Source organism: Mus caroli, unplaced genomic scaffold, assembly GCF_978045245.1.
Source record: "Mus caroli unplaced genomic scaffold, Mus_caroli_1 scaffold_8, whole genome shotgun sequence".
Classification (NCBI taxonomy): Eukaryota; Metazoa; Chordata; class Mammalia; order Rodentia; family Muridae; genus Mus; species Mus caroli.
The window spans coordinates 120,697,215-120,717,403 of NW_028227263.1; the positions used below are offsets into that span (position 1 = coordinate 120,697,215).

At 46.1% G+C, this 20,189-nt stretch overlaps 1 protein-coding gene across 1 annotated transcript; it reads right to left on the minus strand.

Moving 5' to 3' along the window:
• Positions 1-452: 452 nt before the first annotated feature.
• Positions 453-7,698, minus strand: LOC110298947 (cell adhesion molecule CEACAM10). The gene is made up of 4 exons (XM_021168494.3): positions 7,533-7,698; positions 6,395-6,754; positions 3,860-4,219; positions 453-646 (listed from the first exon to the last, which is right to left on the minus strand). Exons 1-4 carry the CDS (start codon positions 7,594-7,596, stop codon positions 633-635), a joined length of 798 nt encoding a protein of 265 aa, XP_021024153.1. The 5' UTR covers positions 7,597-7,698; the 3' UTR covers positions 453-632.
• Between the last annotated feature and the right edge of the window lie 12,491 nt (positions 7,699-20,189).

Sequence of the window (20,189 nt, forward strand, 5' to 3'; positions counted from 1 at the left end):
CTGATTGCCAGCCAGGTGTAGTGGCTCATGCCTTTAATCCCAGCACTTGGGAGGCAGAGGCAGGTGGATCTATGAGTTCGAGGCCAGCCCTGGTCTACAGAGTGAATTCTTGGACAGCCAGGGCTACACAGAGAAACCCTGTCTCAGACAAAAATCTGATTTCTTGGAATAAACTAGTACCAGCCTCAGTCTTGCTATGACCCATCTGAGCCAGGCCTGTTGGGTACGTCCACTCTGAGCACAATCAGGCAAGCCTAGCTGTGGAAGGGAACACCTGCACTTACAGGCGGAGCCCTGAACAAGGATCTGAAATATGGGTATCTATGAAAAATCATAAAAAAAAAAAACATAAGGAGAGGAACGCCTGGCAGTGGTGTGCACACAGTATAATAAGGCAGGAGACTAAGTGATCGTCGGTGGAAATGGAACAGGCAGAGTCGAAGGAGCCAACCTTTGTTTGCAGAAGTTATGCGGACTTTATTGCTGGTGGAAGGGGGTGAAGCGGGGCACCGTCAGTCGATGAAATCCCTGGGGTTCACTAGTGAGCATCAGCCCTCTTTCCCAGAGTTCGGTTCCAGTTAGAAAGAGCAATGAAAGAAGAATTAAATGCAAGGGGGCTGGAAAAAAAATTCCTACTGCTTTTTAGCTGTGGAAAGAAATAAGAACAAAGAGAGAAAAGGGACACAGTTATAATCAAAAATGAAAACGATCTGGAAAGAACAGAGCTAACCCTGTGAACAGAAGGAGGATTAAACCTGAAGATACAGCATGTGCCTCTCTGTGAGGAGGCGAGGGATCTCCTCCTCTCCTCCTCCCCCCCATCCCCCTCCCCTTCCTCCCCCTTCCCCTGCATCTCTAGCTCCAATTCCCTCTGCTCCCATCCCTTGTCCATCAGAACAGGTCCTGATGCTGCGGAGACTGTTCCTGCTGCTTCATGTCCTCTTTTGTCTGATTGCTCTCAGTCAGAAAACATTGTTGGTGAGGTTTCTCACCCTCCATAAAAAAAAAAGCTCCTTTTCAGTCACCATATGGTCTCCCAGACCCTGTATTGAGCCCCAGCATGGGAGAAGACATGGAAGGGTTTTTTTGTTTTTTGTTTTTTTTTTCTTTTCCTGGTGAGTGAATGCTGGATCCTGAAACTACGGCAATGAGCTAAAAACTATATACCAGTTCACTTGAGACTCTTAAGCATCTGAAGCAGGCTTGTGCTCAGGGTGGGCCAACTGCCCTCTTTTACACTGTCTCCTTCATTCTGCTTCTGGCTATTTTGTTCCCTCTGACTGGAGGATCTTAGCAAAGCTTGTCTTACAGGGGTGAATATTTAGTGTAAAAGACTGAGTATTCAAAAAGTTGTCAGGACCAAGCTACTAGAAATCAAGAAAATCGTGTGCCCACAGCTTTTGAAATGTCAGCAGGGGAAGGCTTGTGGACCCCTCTGTTAACTCAGCCAAACCAATGCAAATCATCATTGGAAAGCTTTGCCTCAAGGAATGCAAATAGCTCAAATTTGTACCAAAAACTTGTTGCTACTGCTTTTGGGAGAGCTAAAGGGCCGTTTCCTCCTGTATTTATTACATGATAATAAAATAAAATAACACTATTAGCAACATAATAGATATAATATAAAAATTATTAGCAATATAATAAAAATAATATTGCTAATATTGTAATTACATTATATGGATAATATCTTGTGCCTGCTGAGAAGAATAGAATGCCAGGAGATTTATTTGCTGAGGTATAAATTGGATTAACTCCTTATGGATTGATTATAGCTCCTGTAAAATCTTAACCTACTCCTCCAGTCTTATATTTTGGAGAATTGATAAAGCCTTCAGGAATTATTCCTCAAAATTGGAAGTTAGGGAGGACACCTTAAAGACCAGATGATCTTCAAAACCTGCTAGGAGCCATAAATTGGATTATATCTATCTTTAAAATTCCCACACCACTCTTGCACCCTGAATCTGAAGTTCTTAAGGGGAATCGTGACCCTTCTCCCAGAGAATGGACTGAGCCTGCTTGTATGGTATTACGGTAGGCGGAAAACCCTCAGCTTCAGTGCATCTCAAATCCATTTGCTGTCCCTACATTGCTGGGTATCCTGTCTCCCAAATCACCACAGGATTGCTCTGGGATGAGGGTCCAATAGAACAGATACATCTATTACCCCCCAAAAAGGTGATCACTCCATATCGGCTCATAGTTGCTGAATTGATCATTTTAGTCAGGCCTCACACAAAGCAAGTATCCAGGCAAGCGCCAACAAAAATATTGTATTCCTTTTGATGAAAAACTGTTGGGATTTTTGAAAAAAAAAAAAAACTTTGCATGGCTTAGCACTGGCTTTTGCTGCAGATCCATTTCAAACTGATAACCATATCCCTTCAAGTAAACTTATTGATTTTGCATCAAAACATGCTCTATTCTCTTTCCTAAAGGAACCAGGCTGCAGGCATCGCCCTCTAAACAAACAGTATTTGTAGATGCCACTACATGTGTAGGTTCCTAGCAGTGCTTCACGGATTTCTCCCCACCCAGGTGCTTCTGCACAACAGATGTCTTGTCACTTACATCACCTCACAATGGAAGCCTCAACCTCTGAACCCAAATTCTGATTCACAATGCACAGTGCTGGCCAGGCAGCGTCTAGAAACATTGCAGCTTGCTTTATCCATCACCTCTCTTCATTTCATTCCACTTAATTCAACTGAAAAAGCAGACGCCAAAAATCCAGTTTATTTTGGCTATATCAGGTCACATTCTAATCTTCCAGGACTGTGTCATTCCCAGCCTTGGGCAGGTTGAATAGACCTTGAGCGTTTGCCTTGCTGGACCTTGACAGCCTAAGTGGAGTTACCCCCTGGGTTGTAAGTGCAACTTCCTACAGGAACTACATCTTCCTACAGAAGATGAGACTGCCTTCTGACCTTGCTTTGCAACATAATTCAGCTGGAAAAAAAAAGGATTGGTCTGTGGGTTCCCCCTATATAAACACAGTGCTGAATATTAAATTTGGAGCCTTGATCAGAACCTTGTCTTGGCTTCATTCTTCTCTTGCCCCCATTCCCCATCTCTTTTTCATTTCCAGCCCTCCTTTCAGGGAAATCCAGTTTGTCCATGGCCACAGGACAGCTACACAGGACTTTTGTCTGAGGGAAATGCAAAGACAGATTCCCTTTTAATACTGACTCTTCTCCTAGAAATTAACAACCTAAAGAAAATATAAGAATCCCATACACGCGTTCATCAAAACACTTCATCATTAAAACCAAGCTTCGCTAACTAAATAGCTGACTCTCCTGATAGTTAATGGCTGCCCTTCGTGTGTAAGAGGTAATACCAACTTCTATTCTCTTATGTCATGACTCCTGGAGGATTTTTGCCAAGTCATATCTGTCACATGGATACTACTTATGTCCCCAGATTTAGGAAATTAAAATATGCTCATGTCATTCTGGATACACTTCCTCTTTGGTTATTGCTACTGTCCCCCTATCTGGAGAAGCAGTTAAGGATGCCAACTCGTTTTTATTCTAAGGATTTGCTATTTTAGGCATCTGTAAAATATTAAAAAATGGGCAATGCCATTGTGTACGATTCTAAGTATTTTACAGAATTTTGCTAAAAGTTTGATATAACCCATATCAGAGGCATACCATAGAAAACTCAGGGCAAATCATTTGCTGACAGAGCCAATGGACAATTTCAACATTATTTTAAAACAAAGGAAAGGGAGAAGGGTAGTAGGGCTACTCCTCATAGAATATTATCTTCTATATTATGTACCTAAAAGTTGTAAATTTGTAAAGTAGGATTAGCTCTACCCATGATGCAGAGGTTAAAGAGAATTACTTACCTTGAACATTAAATCGCACAGGCATTAGGGTGTGATCGAAGTTTTGAAATAGCATATCCAGTGCGTAGGCTCCCTCATCATTCTTGGTGACGCTTTGGAAGAACAGGGACCCATTGCTGTATATTATCTCTCTGTCGCTGTGTGCAGGCCCCAATATAATCTTACTAGAGGCTGTTATAAATCGTGCAATTTCATTTCTTTCACCCGCAGAGGTTCCCTTGTACCAGTAAATGGCTCGGAGCGTCCGCGGCAGATTGTGAACAAGTAGAAGAACGTTTTTCCCTTCGGCCACGTTGGGCGGCACAGCCTCAACGGTGACTTGGCCAGTGGTGGGAGGGCTCAAGGAGGGTAAAAGTGAGACTAAGAGGAAGAGAGAAAGACCTATCAATCTTAGGACCTTTGCAAAACCTCTCAGCCTTGCTGTGCCTGTGTCCTATTGGGTGGCAGTCAGCAGTACCACCTCCATTCCTCAGCAATGCTACAGCTTTCCTCTGTAGGAAACACTCTTCTCGAGCATTCACACAGCTCACCACTCACTGTCCTCAGATCCCTGCTCACACTCAGAGTCTTTGCTGAGTGTAGGCTTATCTTCTCTGACCTCCTCCTTTAAAGCCATGGTCCACTGGAGAGATGTTACATCAAATCAGATTCAGAAATTATCTGGACCTAAAGATACGTTTGTGGTTCTCCTCAGGGCATATAAAACCTAGCAAAGATGTTTGCTCATTCTTTTTCTGTCTATAATTAAACTTCGGCCCATAAGAATGTCTCTGGGAATTTGTTGTTGTCACATTGGGAAGCATTAATATTAATTCGGTTCTCCATATCTACTTTAAAGATTGACTTGCACACTCTGAAATTAAAAATCAAAAAGGGGATGTTAGGGACTCTTGCATTCAGCCTGGTCTAACAGCCCTAAGAGATTCCTAACCTAGGTTTTCAGGTTTGAGCCCATGGCTCCTGGGGCACCACATGCCTTTCAGTTAGATGCCTCCCTCAGGCAGGGGAGCATTAAGCTATCTTTGTATCTCTGCATTCTCTAGAAGTCAGCAGAGCATATAGAGTTTGGCAGAACAATTAGTCTTGGACATTATTCTTTGGGGACCCTGTCCAGCTTGAATACTGTCATTTTATCATGGCAACTACAATTGTGTTCTTCCTGGTAACCACCATTATATTCTCTTTCTGACAAGAGTATAAAAATGTCTAATTTCTTGCAATAATATTGACACAGTCTCAGTCTTGCTGTGACCCCCTCCTACAATACCTAATTTAATTCTCACTGATCCTGTCAGGACACTCTGGCTCAGTAAGTAAGGGGCTTCCAGCTCATTCCTTCCCTCTTCCTCCATCACAGTAAGAGCTAATTATACACTCTTCCTCATGCTGGTTGCAGCTCTAGTGGGAGGAAACAAAGCCGTCTCCTTCATCTCCTCTGCTAGGAAGGACACCAGCATACCTGGGACCCTGGGATTCCAAGTCTAGTGAAGAGAGTGTGGGCTGGTCAGGCCTGGACTCTGTTGAGGAAAGCTGACTTACTGCTCAACACTTTCATTTCCTGGACCAGGCTTCCACTCAGGCTGTGCATGCCTGAACCAACATCTCTGAACCCACTGCTCCTCTCCAATGCATGGATAGCTAATAAGGTCCCCGAGGTGTGGCTGAGGACAGACAAGCTAGTGCCACACAGGGTGTATGGGACCATGACTCAATAGCTATTTCCTACCCCAGTTTCCCTATAACAGTGCACATTGGTAAATGATCGTTGCCAGGCCTGCAAGTTAACCTTAAAAGGAGCAATGATCTGACCTTCCATAGACCAGAGTCTGTTACTATTTGCTGCAGGAAATAATCCCTGGGCTGGACACCCTGGAGAACAAGGAGCTGCCATTTGTACACGGTTTCCTCCTACCATTTTAGGGCTCTCTATTTTCCTGGGAAGTCTCACAGGAGCATCACAACAGTTGGCTGGTTGTCTTTCATAGCTCTCCATGTACACAGAGCGCACTGGGTCTCAGGAGGAGATACCCAGGTGACCTACCTCAGACATGGCTCTAGTCTAGGCTGACTGTCAACAGCCTACCAGCCTACAATCAACCATTGTCCCTGTCAGCTCTAACAAGAGGGCAAATTTCAACCAGGCTAACAACTTCCCAGAGTTCCTGGAGTTCGGGCTGCGTCTGGAGCAAAGTGTCCTGGTGCTCACCTCTCCGTGAGATTCTCATGGTTTCCTCAGGCAGGCCCTGCTTGAGCCCTGAAGGGTCTTTCTCGAGGCCATGCTCAGGATAAGCAGCCTAAGTTACTGTGCAGAGTCTGACATCCTCACACTGAGTTACCTCACAATCTCTTCTCTGAAAGAGTGGGTCCAAGTGAGGCATCCTGGTTTATTGCTGTTTTTCTCCCCTCTGTGTGCCCCGAACTAAATGTTCCCACCACGATGTAGGGGACATAGTAGAGTCATCAAGGATTGACAGTGCTGTGTGGGAAGCAGGATTAGCTCTACCCATGACGCCGAGGTTACAGAGAATTACTTACTGTGTACATGAAATCGCACAGAAATTGGAGTAATTTCAAAGTTTTGATCTAGCATATATAATGTATAGGCTCCCTCATCATTCTTGGTGACGCTTTGGAAGAACAGGGATCCATTGCTATATATTGTCTCTCTGCCGCTGTGTGCAAACCCCATTTTACTCCTATTAATGGATGTTACAAATCGTCCAATTTCATTCTGTTCAGTCCCAGTGGTTCCCTTGTACCAGTAAAAGACTCGGAGTGTCTGCGGCAGATTGTGAACAAGTAGAAGAACATTGTTGTCTGCAGTAACGTTGGGCGGCATAGCCTCAATGGTGACTTGGGCAGTAGTGGCAGGGTTCCAGCAAGTTAAAAGTGAGGCTAAGAGGGAAGAGAGAAAAACCTATCAATGTTAGGACCTTTGCAAAACCTCTCAGTCTTGCTGTGAGTACGTGTCCTATTGAGTGGCAGCCAGCCTCATCACCTCCATTCCTCAGCAACGCTGCATCTTTCCACTGTAGGAAACGCTCTTCTCCGGCATTCACACAGCTCTCTGCTCACTGCCCTCAGATCCCAGCTCACACTCAGAGTCTTTGCTGAGTGTAGGGCTATCTTTTCTGACTTTCTATAAAGACCCCGCACCTTCATTTTCTGGCCTTTCTCTGCTTTGTTTGTTCTGAAGTGCTTGCCAACCTGACCCCACCTAGATGTCCTCGCTGGTCTGTCTTTCTGCCCAGTAGAACTAGGGCTTTGTGAGGAGGGCTAGGTGGATTTTGGCTTAGTCCCTGCTGCCTGGAACACGCTCACATACCCATGTACAAATCAGTGTCCCAGAGCCTAGTGTGTTTGCAAATTTCTCAGCGTAGTATGCAATAATTCTGTTTACTTGCCCCAGTTTGGTTTTTACGTGGAGAGTCACCCTGACGGAGTTGTGGACTTCAGTCTTCAGGATATCCTGGCCAGTGCGATAAACTTAACAATAGGGAAGAACTGAGTTTCTCCTCACTATTTCCCAATTCACATTCACCGAGAGCTTCCTGTTGCCGTCAGGCTTCAAGCAGAAGCCTGATGTCCCTTCTCAGGTTCCTTTCCTCTCCCAGAAGACCCCAGCCAGTCTCTGAGCTCCCCTGCTCTCTACTGGGAAGGACTGTCTCCTTACCTGTGAGCAGTAGTCCTCCCCAGGGAACCTGCCCTTTGTGGAGATGTGCTGAGGCCAGCTCCATGTCTCTGCTGCCTGCTAGCCTCTTCTCCAACAGTACTGCTAAGCCAGGCTGCCCAGATATCTGCCCTGCTTTTCTTAGCAGAGTTGATTCTCCTCCCAGAGGAGGTCACCTCCCAGATTCACGTGGGCTGGGGGTGGAGCCTGTGACTCTGACAATGCTGTTCTCCTGTCAGTGCGGGCCTCCCATCCTTCTATTCCTCTCTTCCCAGTTCAGTGTTCTAGAACATACTCTGAGCAGCAAGGCTGAGGAGTGACCTGTGCCCTGGCCTTGGGGCTGTCAGCAGCAGCAGGAGTTCCAGCACTTCCTGTAGCCTAGAGTGACACAAACCCCCATGGGAGCCCTGTGTGCCCTGCTCTCAATGCTCACAGAGGTGGGGTTTACTCCAGGCAGGAAGTGGCAGAGTTATCTGCAGGGTTGGGAAAGGCCGAGCTGAGTGATGACTGGGTAGGGCCTGATCCATCGTCACTGATGGCACCAGTCAGGTGTCTGATCCTAGGATACAAGTTGTCTCAGGGGCTTCATATCCTGGGTGTGCAGAAGGAGGTGACCTGTGTGTTCTGGAAAGAGGACTGTGTGCTCCATCTTCCTATGGAGGGCGCCAGGGAGACCTCCCCAGCTTCCGGTGCTGGCCAAATGTGATTCAGGTCTGCCCATGCCCTCTGTAACCTTCCCAGGATGGCTTTGTTCTCCTTGGTGAATGCCCTGGGATTTCCCATCTCTCCCCATGGATGATGAAGGATGGAAGGGACCACATTGGTTGTCCTTGCAGAATGGAGTTCTCAGAGATACAGGAAAGAGCCAGTAGGACAGAGTATGGTTACATGAGGGAGCTGGCTCCAGGTGTGTCAGAACTGGGATGGAAACCAGGCTGCAAGACATGTTCATCCCTCAGGAGTTTTTCTGTTGATTATATGGTTCAATGTCTCCCCTGGTGTTCACAAGGAGATCTGCAGCTCACATCTGGGCTGCCCTAAGGTTGGTAACCAGGCTCCCAAGTCCATGGTGGAGCTAAGCAAGAAAGGTTCCAGGTGTGGAGATCCTTTGAGGATCCATTCAGCTTTTTGCTAGAGACTATTATAGTCATGAAGTGAGACTGGCTGCCATTTGATCTGCAGTTCCACGATGACTAATGAGGTTGATCCCCCGTTCCCATGTGCCTAGTAGCTTAGTTGTACATCTTGTTCCGGGGCAGCAATATCCTTGAACTGTGCTCTCTCTAAAATTGTTTTATTCTGACTTCTAAATATTAAAGCAAAGTACTTTCACTCACCAACAATAGCATATTTTAGAATTGTAACATTAAGAAACATGGGCTGGAGAGATGGCTCAGTGGTTAAGAGCAGTGACTGCTCTTACAAAGGTCCTGAGTTCAAATCCCAGCAACCACATGGTAGCTCACAGCCATCCATAATGAGATATGACTCCCTCTTCTGGTGCATCTGAAGACAGCTACAGTGTACTTATGTATAATAATAAATAAATCTTTAAAAAAACAAAACAAAAACAAAAAAAACCACAAAAAGGAAGTTTCGTAGTGTGTGTAATTCCTGGTGTGTTAGTATTTGAGATGCAGTAGCAGTGAGTCAGCATTCCTTGGAATTTGTTTTATAAATTCATAATTATGACTATTTAAGCATACATCTGAGTGTCTTCACTCTCTATAGTTTTTATAGCTGAAATTCTTGTTTAAAGAACTATGTGCCCTAAGTTGGTGATACTTACAAGAACTACACTGTACAGGAACATTCAAAGGGTGAAAGACAGAACTTCAGATCCAGGCCTCCCAGTAAGGCGGCAGCCCCGCATGGAGTCCCATGTGGACACTGCTTGCTAAGGACCTGTTTTACATCAAAACCGGGTTACACGCAAGAGAGCATCCAAAGGGCCCACACCAGGTACAGCATATGTGCGAGCCCATGAGGGAGCACTTTGTCTCTTTACAATTACTGCACCATTGCCAGGTGGTGGTGCACACCTTTACCCCGCACTCGGGAGGCAGAGGCAGGAGGATCTCTGTGAGTTTCAGGCCAGCCTGGTCTACATAGTGAGTTCCAGGACAGCCAGGGCTACACAGAGAAACCCTGTCTTGAAAACCAAACCAAACCAAACCAAACCAAACCAAACCAAACTCCTTCATGTTCTCCTTCCTAATGTTATATATGTAATTACACGTGTACATGCATACATTAGAGCTAGGATCCACATAAAAGAAAGGACATATGGGGTTTTCTTCCTGAGATCAAATGATCTCATTTAACATGATATATTCTAAGTCTATCCACATCCCTGAAAATTTTGTGATTCATCTTTCTGTAGAGACAAACACTACTTCACCGTGTGTGTGTGTGTGTGTGTGTGTGTGTGTGTGTGTGATAGACTTGCATTGTGCATTCTATATTGATGGAGATCTAAGTTGGTTCCACTTCCTTGCTATAGAGGATGGAGCAACTATAATTATTGGGGTGCAGATATCTCATAGGTAGGGTACAGGTTTTCTGGGTAAATGTCCAGTGAAGTAGTTGAGTTATACGCTATTGCAAATTCTTTGAGGGATTCCACACAGCTTTGTATAATGGCTACAGTAATCTGCACACCCACCAGCAATGAATAAGTGTTCCTCTTTCTCCACATTCTCTTCAACATTTGTTATCAGCTAATTTGATTACAGCCATTCTAGCTGGAGTGGGCTGGTGTCTCACGGTAGCTTTAATTTGCATTTCCCAAAATTAAGCATTGCTTTTTTGTCCTAAGCTGTACCAGTTACTTATTCCAAACACAAAAGCCATATCATATATACAATTTACAAGTGTGTTTTTCTGTTCTGTGGTTGTCATTTCAGTTTGTACTTTTAATTCATAAACTCACTGTCTCAGGGTTACCATTGCTGTGCTGAAGCATCGTGATCAGAAGGGGGAGGGAAGAGCTTATTCAGCCTACACATCCACATACCTGCTTATCACTGGAGGACATCTAGACAGCAACTCAGACAGAGCTAGTCGTGTAGGCAAGAGCTGCTGCAGAGGGCACGGAGGGATGATGCTTACTGGCTTGTTCCTCATGGCTTGCTCAGTCTGCTTTCTTATAAAACCCAGGACTACCGGCCCAGGGATGATCCCAACCACAATTGGCTGGACACTCCCACATCAATCACTAATTAAGACAACCCCCTACATGTGTCCTACAGCCAGATTTTGTGGAGGCATTTTCTCAATTGGGGCTCCATCCTCTCATATGACTGTAGCCTGTGTTAAGTTGATATAAATTTATCCACACTTACTAAGTAAATTTGACTAAAGCATAAAGGCCAATTCTCATTTGCAAACCAACATGTTCTTTTTAGTGCATTCTTCTAGAATTTAAAATCAAATTAAATTTTCATATTTGAAAATGTTTAAAAGTGTCCAGATCTCAGGACTCACAGGGAGGGACCTTTGATGAAATGCTGGACAGTAAGGAGAGGGAACTTATAGAGTCCACCTCCAGGAGGAAGATAGGACATCAAGTGAGGTATGGGTTTCCACCCCACAGTCACACCTCTGACCCATAATTGTTTCTGTCTGAAAGAATTACAGGGATGGAAATGGAGAGGAGCCTAAGGAAAAGAAGGTCCAGCAACAGACCCAAAGTGGGATCCAGGTCAAAGGGAGTTCCCAAGGCCTGACACTTTTACTGAGGCTATGGAGTGCTCACAAAAAGGGATCAATCATGACTGCCCTCAGAAAGACCCAACAAGCAGCTGAGAGAGTCAGATGCAGATACCTGCACTCAACCAATGGACAGAAGCAGCTGACCCCTGTTGTTGAATTAGGGAAGGCTGAAAGAATTTGAGGAAAAGATTGATCCTATAGGAAGACCAGCAGTCTTAATTAATCTGGCCCCCCAAGATCTTTTAAACACTGGACCACCAATCAGACAGCATACACCAGCTGATATGAGGCCCCCAACACACCTACAGTAGAGGACTTCCAGGTCTATGTTCATTCAGAGATGATGCACCTAACCCTCAAGAGACTGGTAGCCCCAGGGAGTTTAGAGGTTAGATGGGGTAGAGGGTGTGGGCATGTTGAGACAGGGTGTAGTGGGAGGAAGTGTGGGATGTGGAGCAGTTGGAGGGTGGGAGGGGAGGGGCGTGGATTGGAATATGCAGTGTAAAAAATGAATTACAAATACAATTAAATTTTTTAAAAAAGTGTCCAGAACATGGTATATCCTTCTGATTCTCAGAAAGCCTTTGGGAGGTAGACTAGTTCTCTATTTCTTTTTTCCCCAGTAAGGTTTCAAAGGAGGGGAGAGGGGAGGCAATTTTGTGTTCTAGAGGGAGAGTCTCCAAGGAGAGACAACTGGAACCGGGAGGGTTCTCTGGGACGAGCTAGAAGCCTAGAGCAATGGAAATTTCTAGGAATGAATGACGGTGATGCCAGCTAAGATTTCTAGCAGTGGGGGAGATGGAGCCTAGATGAGTCAGTGGGACACCAACCCAGTCACAAAACCTTTGATTTGCAATTGTCCTGGCTACAAGACATGCTGGGGTAAAGGTGATGGAGAAATTGTGGGAGGGATCAACCAATGGCTGGTCCAGCTTGAGACCCATGCCTTGAGAGGGAGCCCACCCTTGAAACTGCCAGGAGCCAGAGGTTGGATAGCCCAGAGACCAGGATACAACTAGACACAAATGGGAAAAAAAGCAAAAGAAAGAGAAAGAGAAAGCAAATGAAATGCTTTCTATTGACATTCTGCTATACTCATTTGTCAGCATCTAGCCTATTTGATGTCAGAGAGGCTTCACCCAGCAACTGATGGAAACTGATGCAGAGTCACAGCCAATCATTAGGCAGAGCTTGGGGAATCCAGAGGAACAGGTCTGGGGAAGATGGCTTGTAAGAGTCAGAGGGGTCAAGAGCACCACAAGAAATCCACCAAATCAAATAGCCTGGCCCCTAGGGCTCTACAGAGACTGAACTGCCAACCATGAAGTCTGCATGGAACTCATCTACACCCTCTGCACATATGTTACAGATGTGCATCTTGGTCTTCATGTGGAACTCCTGACATCAGGAGAGGGACTGTCTCCGACTCTGTTGTCTGCTTTGGGATGCTTTCCCCCCACTGGGTTGCCTTGTTTAGCCTCAATAAAAGAGGAGGTGCCTAGTCTTACTGCAATGTCTTATACCATGACTGGTTGATATCCATCAAGGATGGCCCTTCATTTTCTGAAGGGAAATGGAGGAGGAGTAGATGGTGGCAGGGAGCAGTGGGGAGGGAATGAGAGGAGAGGAGGGAGGGGAAACTGGTCAAGAAGTAAAATAAAATTTACCCATGAACGTGTCTTATGTCATCACCACGGTTTACATTTACCATGTGTGTGTCCTACTTAAGGTTTCATTGCCATGAAGGGACAAAGTGACCTAGGCAACTCTTACAAACGACAGCATTTAATTGGGGCTGGCTTACAGGTTCAGAGGTTCAGTCCATTATCATCATGGCAGGAAGCATGGCAGTATCCAGGCAGACATGGTACTGGAGAAGGAGCTGAGAGTTCTACATCTTGACAAAACTGCAGCCAGGAGAGGATTGCCTTCTAGGCAGCTAGGAGGAGGGTCTCAAAGCCTGCCCCACAGTGACACACTTCCTCCAACAAGGCCACACCTTCTTCAACAAGGCCACACCTTCTCCAACAAGGCCACACCTCTTCCAACAGGGCCACAACTTCTCCAACAAGGCCACGTGTCCTAAAGGTGCCACTCCCTGGGCCAAATACATTCAAACCACCACACCCTGAAACATTCTGCATTTTAATTTGTATTAATTATTTATGTGAGAAACACTGTCTCTTGAACACATTCACACCTGTGTTTCACGGTCCTATGTTTGTATCCATCCACATGACTTCTTCTTATCCTCCATGCTCATACAGCATAGTTCTGAGTCATTAGCTTCCGCTCATGGGAAAACGTTGCTTTGTCTTTGCTTTCTCCTCATTGCCTTTTCTACATACTCCTTGTGTGTACTTAGTGTGTATGGCGGCTTGCATGAGTGTGAACTCACAAGTGTACACATGTGTGTGGAAGCCTGAGATTAACACTGAGTAGCTTCCCCAATTACTCTCACGTTTCTATACTGACTTGGAGTCTGAACCCACAGCTTGCCATGTTGGTGAAAGGAAATAAAACTTGAGACATGTGATTCATGTAATTTATGTCAAATAGCCCAAAGAGTTGTTTGTGAGCTTTGAAACCTGGGGCTGAGAACATAGCAGAACAGGCCAGGACATGCCCGGGCAGGCCTGGCGTTACATGCCCTGACTGGCCTAGTGCCTCCCTATCTCCCACCCTTCTGACAGTCTGCTGATGTTTAAATGGACCAATCATGTGAAACCACGCCAATTCCTCCCCCAGCCCCACCCCTTTTCTATAAAACCCCCTAGCTTCCAAGCCTGGGGTCAAATCCACTGTCTCCTGCGTGAGATACAGTTCGACCCGTAGCTCCGCCATTATGGCTCCACCATGTGGTCGACTCCTCTGTCTCCTGTGAGAGATACTTGTCGGCCCAGAGCTCTGTCATTAAACTACCTCATGCTTTTACATCAAGATGGTCGCCTGTTCGTGATTCTTGGGTGCATGCTGAACGGGAATTGAGTGGGGGTTTCCCCACTAGGTTCTTTCATTGGCAAGTCTAGCCAGGCAGTTCTAGGTTTTTGCTGCCTTTGCTTCTCATGGAGTGTGTGTGGTCCGGTCAAGACGCTATGCTTGTGGAGCAAGGGCATTACCCTCTGAGCCAGCTCCCAGTCCCACATTTTTCTTAAAACAAACAAACAAAAAATTGTTTGCCCCACTCACCATTTCACATCATGACCACATGGCTTCCTGCAACTGTGATGCAAGGTAGGGACTGCTGCAGACTGGACTCAGTCAGCCCCTAAACCCGCAGGAGAATCAGGGTCCTGGTACAGGTGGGTAGGGAGTCGGCGAAAAGGTGACAAACAGACATGAACACAAGGGAGTGTTGCATCTGAATGTAATTTCTCAAAGCGAGCATCAGACTTATATTACAGAAGGAGACAAGGAAGTTAAGTGATATATTAAGGTCATCCAAGGTGCACTGAAGCTATCTGATGCAAAATGACTTTTACAACAAAACAGAGGAATGCATGCATAAAAGCTAACAGGAACCAACTGGGATAAAAATCAATGTTAACAACTGGGATCAAAAGCAGCCCCACCTAAGGTCAGCTTAATCTTAGAAGCCAGGAGCAAGGGATTCATGCCCTTGCCATAGTTTAAATTCTAGTCTATTGTATAGTCCACCTTCCCCCTAGGCCATTGTAAATTCCTGTGTATAGGAGTGACTCTGCTATCTGTTGTTCTAAGTATTTACTCTAGTTCCTTCTTAGACCACTACCTTCCTTCTTCTGAGATCATTGTAAATCCCTGTGTGTGGGAGTGACTCTGCTGTTGTTCTAAATATACTATGTAGACCAGCCCTGAGATTACTAGCTCTATTCTAGTAGAATGTAATGCCTGACTTCTATCACTGTCTATCAACACTGGAGGCATATTCATCAGAATGAGTAACATTCTTACAAAGATCAAAGCCCAAGGTTGGCTCAACAATTTCCTAGGATATTGGAACACTGGTGAAGGCTAATCTAACTTAGCTATATGTCAAAATCAATCCTTAGAGGCACTTATAATAAAATATTGAAAGGAAGCACACAGATCTGTTCACCAACTAAAGCAAGGACCAATTTGGAGCATTCGTTTTATAGGATGCCACGGTTCCAGGAGACTAAGTTTCTGTGAACTTTTCGCCTCAGGACTGCATCCAAGCTTTTGGGCCTGCCACGCAAGTCACTACTGGGGTGGGTGTGGCAAGGAACCCCCCAGAGCCAGTCTCCTCACCTACTAGCCCACCCACCCACTGTGCCACCTGAGGGACTGTTTTGTGTCCTGGAGCTGTGACCCTAGAGCTGGTCTACGTGCCCACCAACTAGTCTACCTATGGTGCTGCATACGGACCGCATGGCATTATGGGATATTAACCCCATAAAGATATCCCTAGAGCCAGCATGCCACCTCACCCATCAGGTGGATCCCCCAGGACCATGTGGTACCTTATCCTCCTAACCCCAAGTAGGAATCCAAAGCCTTTCTTCCATCCCAGCCACCTCCACCACCTGGGAAGTGTGTGGCTTCTTGTACCCTGCCCTCATGGAGGCCTGGCCACTCCCACAGTGATCCCTGTGCCTGCCACCCTAAGCCTACACAGTCTGGAGAGCCCTTACAGACTTCTGAAGACCAGAAGCAAGAATCTCCTAATTCTAAAGAAGTCTTTTTCCTGATCTCCTATTCTCTTACCCTCTCTGTCACTTCTCTCCATGCTCTCCTCCCCACTCTCTCTCCACATGTTCCTGCCAGTCTCCACACTTTATTCCCTCTCTTCCTCCTCCTCCTCTTCTTCCTCCTCCTCCTCCCCTTCTCCCTATCCTCCCCCCCCCCACACACCTTTCTCTGCCTCTACCCATCAATTCCCCTCCCCATGCCCTAAATGACCTCTATTACATACTATATCCATCCTATGACTGGTACCTCAGGGGGAAGGAATGTCTCAGTATGGTTCTGCAGAGGCAACCCTTTCCACCTCACCATACTGAGTCTCTACCAAACATATCCTGGTTCTCTCTCTCTCTCTCTCTCTCTCTCTCTCTCTCTCTCTCTCTCTCTCTTTTTTCTTCCTTCCTGCCTGCCTGCCTGCCTGCCTTTTTTTATAAAACACAACATCAAAGGCCTCTTTTAGCCTCTGCAAGCACCAGGCATACAGGCAATGAACTTCCATACGTTCAAACAAAGCAATCAAACACATAAAATAAAAATAGTTTACAAAACAATTTGTATCCACTAGGCATCAGAGCTCACACCTGTAATCCTAATACTGAGGAAGATGAAGCAAGAAGAGAACTATTGCAGTCATCTTCAGCTACATTGGGAGTTCAAAACTACCCTAGACTCCAGAAGGTGTGGGAGCAGTGGGGGGAACAGGGAGAAGGAGAATGACTGATGATTCATTTCGATTTGACTGCAAAACACCTCGATTCATAAAGAATGATCCCTCTGGCTGGGTCTGTGAGGGGGTTTGTAGCTCCACATGATTCCAATGGATCAAAATCTGGACAGAGTTTTGGCTCCTAGCTGAGCTGTGGAAGGATTGCCAGAAGTCACTTACCAGAGGGGTGTGTCTTGGAGGCAGCTCTGATGTTGGATTCTTCCTCTTCTCTCAAGGAGTGGGAGCAAAATATGTTCTTCTGTTAGGTATCTCCTCTCCAAACTTGAGGCCAGCCTGCTGGTCTGCCACAGTGAATTCCAGGACAGCCAGAGCTATGTAGTAGGGAGATCCATGTCTCAAAGGGGTGAGGGGGAGTAGATGACCCACGCTACCGTCTCACCAGCGAAAACGCACGCAGGCCACTCGGATCCTTCTGCAGTAAAGCTTTAATACATCTCGAGAGATAGATGATCAGCTTCAGGAGAGGAGACCCAGAGAGCAGAAAACCCTTCCCTTTTATAGGCTGCGAAAAACGGTTGGAACTGTGCACCACCCGGATTGGCTGCTCACTATCAGTCAGTTAACGCCACGAGAGAGGCAGGGCTCAGGTAATGGAAAGATACCCTGACGCCTGGCACACTTACAAGCAACGGATGTCAGCGCCATCTTGTAACGGCGACTGTGAGGGCGGCTCCTCACATCTGCCCCTTTTCTTTTATTTTAGAAGCAACAGGCCACCCAGTACTGAGAGTGGAGACAGAGGTCAAATCCCCAGTGTGCAAGCATAGGGGCTTTACACAAAACCTCCTCCCAGGCTCATCACCCAGAGGGGTCTTGGTCCACTCCCGTGTCATTTTTCCTGGGGGAAGGACACTTGGACACTCAACCTTCATACAAGATGACATGTCTCCCTAGAATAGGCTCATCTTATGCCGCAGAGCCTTTCTACTGCAGTGCTTAGCCGTACAACTCTCCTGGGCTGCTGAAGCACACTCACTCTATCCCGTGCAATGAGACTAGCCTCGTGGGGTGCAAGAGCTGAACGGCCAGCGACCTATTGCTTAAGCATCGATAATCACATATCCGGGGAGGCACCATGCTCCAAAGCAACAAGTGCCTGGGTTACTACCATCCTGTCCCTCCTTGTTTGGACTTTAAGTTTGCAGATCATCCATAGTAGGAGCAGTACTCCACCGCACACAGCCACTCCAAACAAATCCACACCCACCCATTCCTTGAAGTAGGAGAATGCTGCAGAAATCCAGGTAGAAAATCCTTCCATCAATGACAGGTCAAGACGTGTCGAATTGACTTGTAAGACAGCGATCCTCAGCTCCCGGAGTGTCTGTTCAAATTCTATGGTTCAATTCTGTAACAAATAATGAGACAAAGCCCTTGACAGGTTAGTTGCTCTTGTAAAATTCTCAAATTGTACTGAGGTGATACAGAGGCCAGGCAGCTTATATTCGCAACCCAGCTGAGCCATTTGCCACAGGACATCCACCTGCTCTTGGACCAGATCAATCCGTTGGTTTACCAACATGAGGCCTCCCTATATCTGGGAGTTGGCCGTGGCCTGCCTGTCCAGGGCCAATGTCACTCTTGCCGAAAGATCATTGATGGTTTGCGTTGTCTGAACCATAGCAGACAAGGCAATGGCTGAAGCAGTGATAGAGGCAGCTATTGCTGCTGTTGCTACCAAGCCAACTATAATAGCAGAGATTCCAAAATCTCTCTTTTCTTTAAATAAGCTTAAACTGCTAGGGGCTTCCACAGGAACTGGAACAAATTTAGGCATGCGAGTAACCAAAGCAAAGGGATACTTAGTAGCATCCCAACACAGGGCATATAAGGATATACACTGGCTTTGGTCTTTCAAGTCAGAGATCACAAAGCACAGGCTTCCTTTGAGGGAAAAGTTCTATTTTCCATCAGAGCCTGAATTTGCCCATCTAATGGTAAAAAGGCAAGTCCCAGCTCCCTATCAGTAGTAAAGAAACATGGAAACACTTGTGCACTGTGCATGACAGGCATGGGCAGGGGAAAGGTGGACATAATACCCCAACGCAATTTCCCCGATATACTAGGAACCAGGATCTCCAGTATCCATCGTTGTTTCAGTGTTCCCTCTTTTGTCCACATCTTCTGAAGGGGAGATCCTTCGGGTGAGGCGTTCTGGAACCCAAAGAGGATTGTCTTCTTCCTGTGGAAAAACACAAATAGCTCCCCTGGATCTTATTAAAATAGGATCCGGGCCTCTCCATTTTCCGGTTAAGACATCTTTCCATTTGATCATTTCTCTAGGTCTGTTTGGTTTTGAACAGTGACGATCAGCTGCAGTGCAGCCTTGTTCATCAAGATTCAAAAAATTAAGAGTAAAGAGTGCCATAGAGACGGCCACTCTCGGTGTTAAGGGCAGAGCCTCGTCAACTCCCCCTTTCTGTTTCAATATATTGTCCCATATTAGGGAGTGTAGCCTTTGCTATCTTTTGCCAATCTGATGGTGTCATGGCCATATTGGCGAATCTCTCGACCTGAACCAGAGTAAAATTGGCACTGACCCCAAAATTACGGACAGATTCAGCAAGTTCTTTAAGTTGTTTATAGTCCACTGGGGCATGCATACACCCCACCTCCCCAGTATCAAAGACTGGAAATGCTACCTGTATCTTTTTTAACTCTTCCTGAGGAAAAAAAGAGTTAGCGCTATACCGCAATTCATAAAGCAGTGGCACTGTGGGCACAGTAGCTGTTATGCTACCCTTTTTATTACTTCCTGATCGCGACCATCGATCAGGGGTATATCTTTGTTCTTTATATTTTGCTGCCTCCTCCTCTAATTCGGCCTCCTCACTGGGGTCTAGATCTTCGGACCCTGAACTATCAATCTCTAAGGCCTCCAAGCTAGGATAAAAATTAGTATAAGGCTTTTTCTTAGTAGAGGGCTCAGTTTCACTGCCCTTCTTTCTCTCTCCCCTTCCTTCTGAATCCCGGGGAAGTCCTTTTTTCTTAGACATGTCTTTCTTTTTTTGAGCTCTTATTCTCTCGCTCTGTTCGGTTTCTGACATACTGTCCTGAACCTCTTCTAGTGTTCCCTGTCCCTCCACAATGGCAGGTCGGCAGGTTTCATCCTCTAGACAGTTTTTTATCAGCTTCCAAATTGCCTTGGTGCCTAGGCGTAAGTCTCCCTCTTCATGCTTACGGTCAAGGTCCCTTCCTAGCTTATTCCATGAGGCTACAGTTAGAGACCCCGAACAGGCATACCAGGGAGCAACGCGATCCACTTCCTTAACAAAATTCTGCAGCATACGGGAGGCGACCTGCAGATCACATTGCTTTAGCACTGCCTGTAACGTGGTGATCACTGACTGTGAAGAGCCCATGATAGAGTGAGTGCCTGCGGCTGATCTACGCCAGACTTATGGTACTCCTTAAGCAAAACCAAAAGTAAACACGGTGCTTCGCTCCCTTATCTACGGGAGGCTTACAAGATACCTCGGTGCTGCCGCTTATCTATGTTGGACTGACCACACCTCAAATTTCAACACCAGCCT

Coding starts and splice junctions, on each gene's coding strand:
- LOC110298947 (XM_021168494.3), bottom strand. CDS start 7,596: ATGGAGCTGGCCTCAGCACATCTCCACAAAGGGCAGGTTCCCTGGGGA. Junction 6,755..7,532: donor GGGAGGACTACTGCTCACAG/GTAAGGAGACAG, acceptor CTTCCCTCTTAG/CCTCACTTTTAACTTGCTGG. Junction 4,220..6,394: donor TGTGCGATTTCATGTACACA/GTAAGTAATTCT, acceptor TCTTCCTCTTAG/TCTCACTTTTACCCTCCTTG.